At 36.8% G+C, this 13,374-nt stretch overlaps 1 protein-coding gene across 11 annotated transcripts in view; it reads left to right on the forward strand.

Moving 5' to 3' along the window:
• LOC111057516 (vacuolar protein sorting-associated protein 37B) overlaps positions 1-13,374 on the forward strand; it is a 150,512-nt gene that overhangs the window by 69,794 nt on the left and 67,344 nt on the right. For all 11 annotated transcript variants that reach the window (XM_039443322.1, XM_039443314.1, XM_039443318.1 and 8 more), the window contains exon 4: positions 3,341-3,423. In XM_039443322.1, the coding sequence (XP_039299256.1) occupies positions 3,341-3,423 (83 nt within the window). The remainder of the gene's footprint in view (positions 1-3,340; positions 3,424-13,374) is intronic.

Below are 13,374 nucleotides of genomic sequence, written 5' to 3' on the forward strand. Positions count from 1 at the left end.
AGTACTTAGAACTTACTCTCAACCCTCGACTTTCTAATGCTGTGCACCATGCTGTTAAGTCCATTTGAATCTGTTGTAAAGCTACAAGAACTATGTCATCTGCATATATATATCTGCGGTAATGTAGTTCATGACTATGTTGAACAACAGCGGACTAAGAGTGGATCCCTGGTGCACCCCGACCTTGACTTCAAATTCCGGACCAACACCAGCAGGGCTCAGGACTCTAGTCTTGATATCATGATACATGTCCTTGAGGATTTCGGTGTATTGTTCAGGAACCAGTTGTGCCCGTAGTGCCTGCCATATAAGCTCTCTCAGAACATGGTTGACCGCTTTCTCAAGATCTATGAAGACCAGATGATGGTCCTTCTTTAGTGTTTTGTATTTTTCAATCAAGATTTTTATGGTGTGTATAGCATCTATTGTGCCTACCCCATTAGTGAAGCCACATTGATTGGTGTAACTGTAGTTAATTCTTTGAGTCTTTCCACAAGCACACTTTCCCAGATCTTTAGTGCATGTGACATTAGCTTAATTGCATGGTAATTGCCACAGTCTGTCACATCACCCTTGTTCTTGTAAAAAGGCACTAAGTTGCTCTGCCTCCGTCCATCAGGCATTTTACCCTTTGTAAGTATAAGGTTGAAAAGGTTTGTTAGCCACAATGTACTTGACTCTATGCATATTTTGAAGAGTTCTGAAGGTACTTCATCAGGTCCTGTTGCTTTGATATTTTTCATTTGGCTAAGGGCAGCCTTCACTTTCTTCAGCACAACTGCTCTTATAGGGCAATGCACTGAAGGTAGGCTAGGTAGTAGCTCTAGTGGGAACTCTTCATTTAATAGGTGGTTGTAATACTCATGCCATCTTTCATTGATATCGTTATCTGAAGTTAACAGTGTTCCTGTTGAGTTTTTCACATACTTATTCTGTTTTATATCCCTAGTTTGTTTATTTCTGAGTTTTACAATTCTTCTTTTCTCGCAGAAATGGTTTTACATCTTCAATCCACCAGTTGGGGTATTTTCCTTGTTTCAGAATACCCTTGCTAATACCTAGTACCTCTTTGGCTGTATCTGTTGTGTGCTTTTGGAAATCTTTCCATTCAATGTTAACATCTTTCCTGCTGTGTTACACGTTTCCAAAAACCCTGCAACTTTTGATGCCAGAGCTTTTCCTTGAGGCTTTTGAAGATTAAACCATTTCATCCTCGGCCCAGCTTTCTTCCTGAAACCGTTTTTCCGCTGCGGTAACTTTAAACATGCCGGTGTTTGTGTCGGTGTTGTGTAGTGAGAGGTTCACCTGGGATAATCTTACAGTCTTAAAGTATTTTCGCATTGGACTATCACACAGAATGTAGTCGATTTGAGATGCATTTGCACCATTCATGTAGGTGATTTGGTGTTTATCTTTCTTCTTGAAGCATGTGTTAACTATTGGCATGTCAAAAATTCCAGCAATCTCCAGAATATCCTGCCCCTGCATGTTTGCTGTACCATACCCATAGTTACCATGCACCACACATCCTTCTGGGGCCTGCCTACCTACATGACTGTTAAAATCGCCTGCCATGATTTTGTTTTCTGAAATAGGTATATCCTGGAGAATATCTTGCAGTTCCTGCATGTAGCACATCTTTCAATCACTTGTGAATCCTGTCTGAGGAGCATATGTTGAAATGATATTTAAGAAAGGTTTCCTGTCGAGTGCAAGTTTGATGGTCATAACTCTATCACTATTCTCTCCACAGATATAATGCACTGTTTCAGCTGCTTGTCTAAAATAATGCCAACTCCATTTCGATTGTTTTACCATGGTATATAAGCTGGTATCCCATTCCAATGTCCCTGGATTTGGACCCCTTCCATTTCAGTTCCTGGATGCAGCATATATTATATTGCGTTTGTATAATACTTCTGCCTATTCTTGGCTTCGTCCGGTTAGAGATCCAATGTTCCATGTTGCTAAGCGCACATTAACAGTGCTGCGGCTAATATCGTCGCTTGGGGGGGACGCCCTAACAGTTTTGTCGCTTGTGGGGGACATCCTAGCATTTCCGCTGCTTGAGGGGGACGCCCTAGCCTTCACATCTCTTTTCTTTGGTTGTATCATCATAATTTGGATTAGGAGAAAGTTTTTGGCTTGAAATTATTACGGCCGGTTGCCACCTGACGCCTGAAGAAAATGAGAGTGGCCAAGGGAGGCCGACAGAAAGAGAAAGAAAGAATGGCACACAGCTGAGTCGATAGAAACTAGTGCCATTCTAGAAATTGAGCGGTCAAGATAGGATACTAAAAAATATTCACATTCACAGTCACTTCACTAGAAACCCTGAGAGTATATATATTCCAAGATGCAGACTTGAAAATTCCAATTCGAGCCACCCTGTGATAGGCTACAAATTCCATAACTTGCTACCAACTCAAGTTAGATCTTTGCCAAATAAACGTTTTCTCCAAGTACTTATTTACTGGTAAATCCATTTGATTCAGTGGAGGAATTCATTCATCACAACACCATAGTCAATTTAATTTAACATGATTTTTTTTGTCTTTTTGAAATAATACCAAAGTACAGGAGACCACTAAATTATCTGATTTAATTGTAAATTTGTTTTGATTCCAATGTAACTTATCTGTTTTATTTATTATTGTCTATTGTATTTGTTGTACCTGTGTAATTTATTGTATGTTTTTCAATGTGAATTGTGACATGGCTATAATGTAACTTCTATGCTCGACTGGCCCAATAAAAACTTGAAACATCAAGTTGTATGTATAAAATCTGCTTCTTTTGAGACTATTCCATACACACTAGTTTTTGTGGTTCAAGATCTACTTGTTCCACAAGTAGATCGTGAGCTCTCAACTAAAAAAACATTTTGAAATAAATTATTATTGAATATTTTTCAATAAATCATGACTGCATTTACTGAAAGCGATTCAAGAGTTCAATGTCGGTCTTGAAAATGTTGTAGTTCCTTGGTAGGAGAAATAGGTTTTATTAAGTTAAGGTCTCCGGTTTTCTAACAACTGTGAAAGAACTTTCTTCCATATAAAAAGCATTGAGCGACGAAATAAAGTTTTCTAGATCTTTTCGTGAAGGTCTAGTTCATTAAACATAACTTCTCCCATAACTAAGTTATTGATATTTTCCCATCTAGTAGACCAGCATGATGAAGCGTTGGTTTCGGTTTGTAATCTATTACAATCATTTTGTTCTTGATATAATGGTTCAAATTAATACCTCTCGCATTATTATTTTTTGATTTGGTCAAAATGTTCTTCAATCTCTCAATTTATTTTTCAATGACAAATTATTTGCTCTTGGCTTACAGATAGCAGGTCAGGTGGCAGATCATTAGAAACAGCGTTTGCTCTGCTCCAGATGGCGGCTGCAGAAATTGAGGAAGAATCTGATGTAAGTACTGTGATCAGATACATCATATGAGACGGATGATTCCCAAAAACAATATTGAAATTCGAAAAAATCGATATAAATTTATACAATTTATTATCAATGACACTTTATTGAATTATAGGATCCTGGTTTCTTTTTTACCAAAAAGCAGGGGTTTGAGTAGCTTATATCATAGGCCATATCAACTGAAAAAATGGAGAACCACTACTCATTAAGAAATGTTGAATGTTAATAGTTAATTTGGAAATAGTAACATAAGTAGAATTTTTTGCGTCTTAGAAATGCGCTAGGTAACACAAAATAAAATAGAAATTAATATAGTATAGATAATTTATCATTGGTATTTTGAGAAATTATTGGGTTTGCATCCTACTAATAAAATAATTATTATTGAGAAAAATCAAAGCCAAGTTTCTGGTTGATCTACTTACTCTATTCAATTTATTCACTCCAATACAAACACCCAGTTGAAGTCAACGTTCAAAAACAATACACTCAGAATACAAATTTCAAAGTAAAATACAAAAAACGCTCCATGGTAGGGTAAGCTGAATAGAATGAAAAGAGGAAAAATTGAGCCAACTATGTTTTCTCATGTAGAAATTGACTGGTAGAGGGTATAAAAGTAAGGAATCAAGGGTGATGAGGAGTGAAAAGGGAAGAAAGAGAGAGAGAAAAAAGACAAGCAAAATTTGTAAGCGAGTCCACTTCTAACAAATAAAGCTAAAGAAATGTCATTGCATTCAATAGTTTGAGTAGAAACCGGAAGAAGAGAAAGGGAGACACATTACAAAGACAGACACGGAAAATCAACGCACCCCAATCAGGAAAATCAGAAATCACACAGTTTTCTCGCCCCTCGAACAACACTCAATAATAAGAGACTTAAATGGAAGGATTGGTACCAGGCAGATCATACCAGAGGATATACTGTCAAGCTTGTCATTCCCTCTAAATGGTTATAGAAAATCAAAGGATCGCATAATAAATGTTTGGATATGTTTGACGAATTTGGTCTTGTTGTCTTAAATGGTCATTCACTAGAAGATTCAGATGGAGAGTACACATATATCGGAGCTCAGGGTTCATCATTCATCGATATGTGCCCTGTCTCAATGAATGCTCTCCCACTCATCACGTCATTCAAGGTTATTCCACAGATATTCTCTGACCACCTGCCAATATCTACACAAGTACTTATACAGGGCCATTCTGAAGTATCAGACACCCGTGCAATACCGATCAGGAAAAAGTTGAAATGGAGGCCAGGAGATAAGATCAAATATCAGCAGGAACTGGATTTGAAAATCAGCAGACGTGAGCATTGGGACATCTCCGAGGACGATTTGAAGTTCCTTCTCTCACTAATAAGCAAGTTTGCTTCCATCAATCAATTGTACGTCCACTCCTGGTGTGAAGGGAGACAGTTGTGGTATGATGTCGAATGTGAAAGAAAAGGAAAAAGTCTTCTAATCTCTTAAAGTTGTTCAGAAGAACGAATTCGGAGACACTTAAGGCAAAGTACTTGGAAACAAATAAAACTTTTTAACAGTTGTGTGAGAAGAAGAGAAAAGAGTTTTGGTGTCAATTGACTGAAAAGTTCAAGGAAGTGAGGGGTGCAGGTCAATTTTGGAAGCTCGTTCGTTGTTTTAGAAAAAAGAAGTTCAGCACTGGATCTAATATTGCATTGAGGGACTGGGTGATGCATTTTCAGCAGCTACTAATCCTTGTATTGTGGCAGATAGAGTATTGTACGCTGCACCAATTTCTCTGCAAGACGTGCATGATGTTCTTGGAAGAGCCATAGGAGAATAAGACACCCGGAGAGGACCGAATAACTTCTGAATTCTTCAAGCACGCATCAGCAGATTTCATGGGAGAACTGGTGAATGTGTTCAATGGCCTGCTAGAATATTCTGTCATACCAGAGAGCTTCAAGGAATCAATTATATATACTATCTTTAAAAAAGGAAACAGTAATGAAGCAACGAACTATAGGGGCATATCTTTTGGTAATACAGTGGGCAAGATGTTTGTTCAGAAGGTCATATTCCACAATTGACAATGTATTTAATCTAATGACTTCATAAGCATCAAGTTGAGTAGGAGAGGAAAGAAAGTCTATGCCTTCTTTGTGGACCGAATTGATAGGCATGCCTTGTTCTACAAGCTCACTGGAATCGGAGTAACACAAAAGATGTTGAATGTACTCAGGAACCTGTATGATGGATCAGCATCGAGACTTTGGTGTCAGGAAGGATTGTCAGAGAAGTTTGACAGTGGCACAGGCGTTAAGCAGGGTTGTCTGTTGAGACACTTACTTTTCTCATTTTTTTTTTGAATGACCTTGAGAACTACTTGGATGTTGCATAAAAGTGGAAAAATTTATTCTAGATTTGAAAATATCAGACCACAAAGCTTTATTAATTGAAATCGATAAATGTCCCATGGAAAGGAAAAACTTCTCCCTCAGAAGAGTCTCCAAAATTTCGACAGTCACGACCTACCACTTGTCCCTTGAAAGCGGATGTTGTGAAGAATCTTTCAACTCTTTTTTCTCAATTTTCTATAAAATCTTTATCACTTCTTTCCCTCTAAAATGTATTCAGGTTAAAAATGAGAAGAGCAAAAAATGTTTAACAAATGACATTAAAACCTCAATAATCAGGAAAAGATAATTACTTGTTGAGTCCAGAACAAATAGTGATCCAGAGTTCTCAATTTACTTCCAAAAATACAAAAGAATTCTGCGAAAGATCATTGATGCCTCTAAGAGAGAAAGCAATGATACTTATTTCAATTCGAGTTGAAATATAAATAAAGCTACATGGAAGGTAATAAAGGATGGAATCGGTCATGCTCACCTGTCCTCCCAACCTATAGAACTGTCAATAGATAATAGACAAATTTCAGAACCTCTTCTGGTTGCTCAAGCTTTTAACAATTTTTTATATCAATAGGACAAAGCGAAGAGGCTGATAATACTTTCTCTGGATCCAACCAACAGGTATTTGAACCCAACAGCCCAAATCGGTTGCTATCTCAATTTGAATTTTCTACAATCTCAGAAAAAGAAGTACTGTATTAAAAATTATAAATAAGCTTGAAACTTCAGTCACTGGTGGATGGGACGGAATTACACCTAAAGTGGTAAAATCAGCTGGGTTTTTAATCAGTAAACCTCTTATTCACATAATAAATCTGGTTTTTAAAGAAGGAATATTCCCAGAAAAACTCAAATTTTCTATTGTTAAACCAATATTTGAAAAAGGGAGTCCTACATGACCTGAAAATTACCGCCTCATAGCAATCCAGACTATTTTCTCTAAAATTATAGAACGAGCAGTTTTCCTCCAACTCAAAAATTACTTTGAAAGTAATAACTTACTTGACAATAGACAATTTGGCTTCCATAAAAGTAGATCAACAATGCAAGCAATTTTTGTGTAGTTGAGAAGTTGATATTGTGGTAATTATTCATATTGAATGAAAAAGACTAAGAAATTGTTAAAAAACCACTGATTTATTGATAATTAGAAAATTCTTTATATAATATAAATTTCTAATTATCAATAAATCAGTGGTTTTTTGACAATTTCTTTGTCTTTTTCATTCAATGCAAGCAATATCTGAAGTGGTTGACAGCAGCCCCCAAGTATTGGAAGGGTCGTGGAGTATAGTGGATATCTTCTGCGATTTATCCAAGGCCTATGACAGGCTTAATCACAGAATTCTACTAAAAAAACTTGCTTATTATGGGGTCACAGCCAAAGCATTAGACTTTTTTGAATCTTACTTGACAGGGAGATGCCAAGCGGTAAGAGTTATTAACAATAAAGGGGCTATTATTGATTCGGACTGTTTGTTTCAACCCTATGGAATTCCCTAGGGAACAATACTGGGTCCAATACTTTTCAACATCTATGTGAATGATCTCCAAAAAAACTAGATTCCAAGGTCATTCTATTAGCTGATGACACAACAATTCTAGTTGAGCGCTCAAGAGGGAATATTCAAATCAAGACTCAAACGGCAGTTTCAGACTTAGATCACTGGCTTAATGAGAATCACCTCAAACTAAATACCAACAAAACAATTCTTCTGTGGATGAATTCTTCAATTTACAGCATCCCGTCGAACTCTAAACAACAATAAACCTATTGTAGACCTATCAGGCTACAATCAGTCAAATGTGATGAGGTATCTTGGGGTCGAGCTGCAGGATGACTTGAAATGGGGTGATCAGGTGCAGCGTCTCTTGCATAGGATATCTGCTATTCTGTTCTTGCTGAGGTGTGTGAGGGAAGCAGTAGGGTATAATTCCCTGCTTGCGATCTATTATGGCTGTCTCATGTCTGTCATTCGTTACAGTTTGATATTCTGGGGTGGCTATGACACACACCTTGGGGTAATTTTCAGGCGGCAGAAAAGGGCTCTGAGAATAATCTTTAACCTCAGTGCCCGAACATCCTGTAGGTCTTATTTTGTGTGAGAGAGAGAGAGAGAGAGAGAGAGAGAGAGTATATTAACTTTGCCAGCCATGTACTTTCTGGAAATCATCATGTACGCTAGTCAAAATTGGAGGGCATTCTCATCCGTTGTACTTGATCATTCCTACAATACGAGGAGTGGTGGCTCAATCCTCGGTTACCCAGCACATAGACTAACCCTTCTGGAGAAAGGCCCACACTATTGCGCAATAAAAATTATAAATAGACTCCCCCATAATTTTTAAGATTTTTCTAACTTCTCAAAGATGACTGGAAGGATAAGGGAAGCTCTGTTAAAAAGAGCGCCATACACAGTGGATGAATGTGTGGATGTCTTGAGGGAAGAAAATTACATATCATAGAATTATTAGAAAATAAAAATGTCCTTTAAATCAACTGAAATTAATCAATCTATTCCAAGGGGTGCTTCTGGAGGCAGTGTTTTTTCTTTAGTTAAATATCTATAGTAATAGTATTACAACCCTATTGTTACAGAATATAGCTGACTATGCATTGTCTTCTTTATGTCTCAATTAATTATTTTCAGTTAGTTCTACTCAAACTCTTGACGAGAGCACTCGGCTCCCGAAATTCTTTAATTCGGTATTTTCTGTAGTTGTAGTGTTAATAAAGTTTCAATTTTTAAAAACTCAGTCGTGTCGTCCAATCACTTAACTGGCGCCCGAACTTACGTCGCGGAAAGTTTATCGTTGTATCCATCCACGTTCATTAAACTCGGATACAAGACCTTTTATCTTGTGCAACGAAAAAACTTTGAGTTTCACCTCTTCATCCGTGAACCAACCCATATATTTTTCTCCAACGAGAAACTCATAGTGAAAGTGACTCGACTTCAAAATTTCAAAATCTACCACTCAACTACAAAATTATTCTCCAACGAGAAAACAAAGTCAAGTGTTATCAGAGTAAACTCAAACTTTCAAAAATTTCTTCAACAAGAACTTAACTTTCACCAGTGTTAATAAGTGTAAATCAAATCAAACTACAAAAACGAAAACGACTTCAAGTACTTCTCAATGGAAAACCACCATCAAGCTGTTATCACCATCACGCTGTAACCGTATCCAGCCTAGCAGTTAGTTCAACCCCACGCTGGCCACCGCAGGAGACGAGAGGACTCTACAGAGGGACCGAGATCTCGCCACCTTCAGGAGGATTCCTGCTGTCCTTATATCATCCGAAGGAGAAGACGACACCGACGCCGACGCCGACGCTGACGACAACCGGAACATCGCCCACCAACCTCAATCGACTGTGAGTAATTTCGTTATATCTCTTCCTCAACCAAACCCTACAATGCCTAATATCTCGAAACAAATTCCTCATGACATTCTTAAATTCATACCCCACTATGATGGTACTTGCTATAAGCTACCACATTTTATTAGTACTTGTAATGAACTACTAGTGTCCTATTGTAGTGCAAACATTGACGAAAAAACAGAAAATCACTGGCTCCTTTTCAGGGCAGCCGTAAGCCGTCTTTCAGGACCCGCAGAATCAGTTGTTTTTAATAACAATTGTACAACTGTAACAGAGCTGATAGCCGCTCTAAAAACAAACTTCGCTGACAACAGGTCCGTTCCAGACCTAATTGCGGAAATTACTTTCATGAAATCCTATTCAAATGAACACCCGATCGAATTCATTAATCGCCTCGATGAAAAACGCACAACTGTGTTGACTAAATATAAAGTAGATGGTATCCAAGGTGAACTTTTGACAAATCTAATGCAGCAGTTGAACGCAACTCTCACTCGTACATTGATTCACGGAGTTCATCCAACTTTGGGCTCTCATTTGCAAATCCTGCAAATTCACGATCTTGACGATGCTAGACATAAGATTATTAATGATTGTAGTATTGTTCTAAGGAGCTTGAACTTCAAATCAACTATCAGTACTATCAATAAAATTGATTCAAGAGCTTTTAATCAAACGCCAATGCGATCAAACACATTCACTCATGCTTATCAAGCAAGCAACAGAGCTTTTTCTAACAACTTCTCGCAACCTCGAGTACCGAATTTCTTCCAACAGAATAATGGATCACAGCAAACATTCCCCCAGAACAGAAACTTTCAACAAAATTTTCCTCAAAATCAATTTGCTCAATTTCCTCACCAACCGAGGCCTGTGCAAATCAATCCTCAATTCAGACAACCACATAATAGTAAGTGGGATTCACAAAACACTGTCAGCATGCGCACAGTTCAAACTAATCCTTCTAATCGTTTCAAACTGAACTCAAAATCTCCGTTTGAAGTGCATCATTTGCAAGATGACTTGACAGATAACTCATCTAATCTTTTCGGAAACGGAATCCAAAACATGCACGATGACTTGACAGACAACTCATCTCATCCTTTCGGAAACGAAATCCAAAGCATGCAAAACCAGCTAACTTCACTTACTGAAGCATTCAACAACATGCAGGCTCATTTTTTAGGGGTAGGCCCAACACACTCAGCGGAAACACCCCCAAAAAATTTGAATTGAATATCATAAATAAGTCGCTCCCATATTTTGTCGACCACGCTAACCGTAAATGGATGGTTGACACTGGGTCGTCAAAGAACTATGTGAACCCCTCTATCATACCACCCAATGTGACCAGATATAAAGAAAAGTTCGTAGTAAAAACACCAGCCGGAGAAAGTGGTGGAAATGAATACATCTATATGAACTCAAATACTGTGTTTCCAGGAAGTTCACAAATCAAAATGTACGTGTATGACTTTTCGACAAGATATGATATCCTATTAGGTCACGAAACTTTGAAAGAACTCAAAGCCAATGTAAATTATACAAACAACACGTTAGATTATCGTACTATTTCGAAACCGTTGTTATCAGTGATTAACTCTAATGAACAAATTCAATTGAAACCAGGATTTAATGTTGTTACTGTACCAGTTAGGTCGATTCCTAATCTCAAGACAGGACTACTTAAAGCTGTTTCTCATGAAAGTTATTACGTTGAAGAAAGTATTGTTAGTATAGAAGAAAATAGATGTAAGTGCGTAGTGTATTCCAATTAGCTCATGACCATAAGCCCCGAGCCAATGGAGATAGAAGAATTAGAAACTATTTTTGACAATGATGAAATTGATAACTCAGATGTATCAAACAACTCGGATATTATAAGAGAAATTCCCAAACTTCTTCGGACGGACCATATGAATGTCGAAGAGCGGAAACATATCATAAATCTAATACGGAATTTTCCTGAAATCATCAAACGTGAACATGATGAATTGACAAGTAGTACTAATCTGTTGAAATTTAAAATCAACACTACTGACGAAATCCCTGTATATTCTAAAAATTATAGATACCCTCAAGTGTTTAGGAAGGACGTTGAATTAGAAATTGACAAACTTCTTCAGAATAAAATAATTCAACATTCCAACTCCCCATATAACAGTCCAATTTGGGTAGTGCCCAAAAAACCAGACGCCTCCGGTAAACGTAAAATACGTGTCGTTTTAGATTACAGGAAGATTAATGATAAAACGATTGAAGACAAATATCCTCTCCCAAATATTGAGGACTTATTTGGAAAAATTGGAAGGGCTACCTATTTTTCAGCGATAGATCTCGCTTCTGGATTCCATCAAATTCAAATGGAAAAGGAATCAATTCCAAAAACTGCCTTTTCGACTGAGAACGGACATTATGAATTTTTGAGAATGCCGTTTGGATTAAAGAACGCTCCAGCTACTTTCCAACGTGCAATGAACATTTTGTTTTCCAGAATGCCCAATGTGTTAGTCTACATGGACGACATAATTGTGTTTTCCGATAATCTCGAGGAACACTTGAAACATCTAAAATCAGTTTTCAAACAACTTAGAGATCATAATCTAAAAATCCAACTGGACAAAACAGAGTTTTTTAAACGAGAATTACTGTACTTAGGACATATCATATCTGAACGCGGAATTCAACCCAATCCTTCAAAGCTAGAAGCTATTAAGAACTTTCCAATCCCAAAAACTGAAAAAGAAATTAAACAATTTCTAGGATTGACAGGCTATTATCGAAAAATGATAAAAGATTACGCTAAGATTGCAAAACCTCTCACACACGCCTTGAAAAAAGATGTTAAAATCAATACAAACAATCCAGACTATCAAAAGTCATTTGAAACATTAAAACTTCTATTACAAAACGATCCAATTTTACAGCTACCTGACTTCACAAAAACATTTATTCTGACTTGTGATGCTAGCAATTATGCTATAGGTTCAGTGTTATCACAAAAATTCAATGGTAAAACCTTACCCATTGCATATGCTTCTCGTACACTTAATCGTCATGAAGAAAATCTTTCTACGATTGAGAAAGAATTATTAGCTATAGTCTGGTCATGCAAACATTTTCGACCATACCTCTATGGTAGAAAATTCATAATCGAAACCGATCACAAACCTCTTCAATGGCTCCACAGCATTAAAGAACCGAATTTAAAATTAATTCGTATGAAACTCTTTCTAGAAGAATTTGATTTTTCAATCCAGTATGTGGAAGGTAAATCGAACCAAGTAGCCGACGCTCTTTCAAGAATACGCCCACTTGACGTTAACTTGATGGAAAATGATGAAGACGAACCTTTCCAAGGTTTCGAAAGTGGTTTTCGTGGTTTCAATCATGACTTTCAGGATCTCGAGAATAACAATGATCTCGATGACCCCGACGAATTTAACATGGATGCGAACGACAAAGAAAAATACGACAAAATATTATTTCAAGTTCAGTCAAATGAATACCGCTTACAGCATAATATTGAGAATCAATTTTCAGTAAACAAAAGGCTCATTGACGATTTTAATGCTGATGTGAAAAAGATTCATGGGAATAATTTGAAAATTATAAATTATTTCAAAACTCTCTCAAATGAAACTACGACTGTACAGCTGAACCAGCAATTTTCCCTTTTATTTAGCTCATTAAGTTTGCTCTTTCATAAAATAAGCGATTTAGATACTAGTTTGGAGTTTCGTAGATTGAATATTCTACATTCTAGTATATTATCCCATAAAGAAATAAATAATATTATTTCTGAATCTAATGTAAAATTGATTTCTGAAGAACCAGAAGTATTATGGCAATTAGCAAAGGTACACTGCTCAATATATAAAGAATATATATCCTACTTCATTGAATTCCCTTTAAAATCACCTACTTATGAAACCTTCTTCTTATTATCCTATCCTGTTTATCGTAATACTGAAGTTACCACCATTCATGAATATCCTTCCCTCATCCTGAGATATGACGAAATTTTATCTGGTAAATGTGAATATTTGTGTGACAACTACTACTGCAGAAATGTGACAGTGATAAAAAATAAGTGTATAAGTGAAGTGTTAGAAGATAAGAAATTAGAACACTGTAAACAATTAGTAATTAATGAATCTGCTTCTTTTGTAAAATT

This window comes from Nilaparvata lugens, chromosome X (genome assembly GCF_014356525.2).
Source record: "Nilaparvata lugens isolate BPH chromosome X, ASM1435652v1, whole genome shotgun sequence".
Classification (NCBI taxonomy): domain Eukaryota; kingdom Metazoa; phylum Arthropoda; class Insecta; order Hemiptera; family Delphacidae; genus Nilaparvata; species Nilaparvata lugens.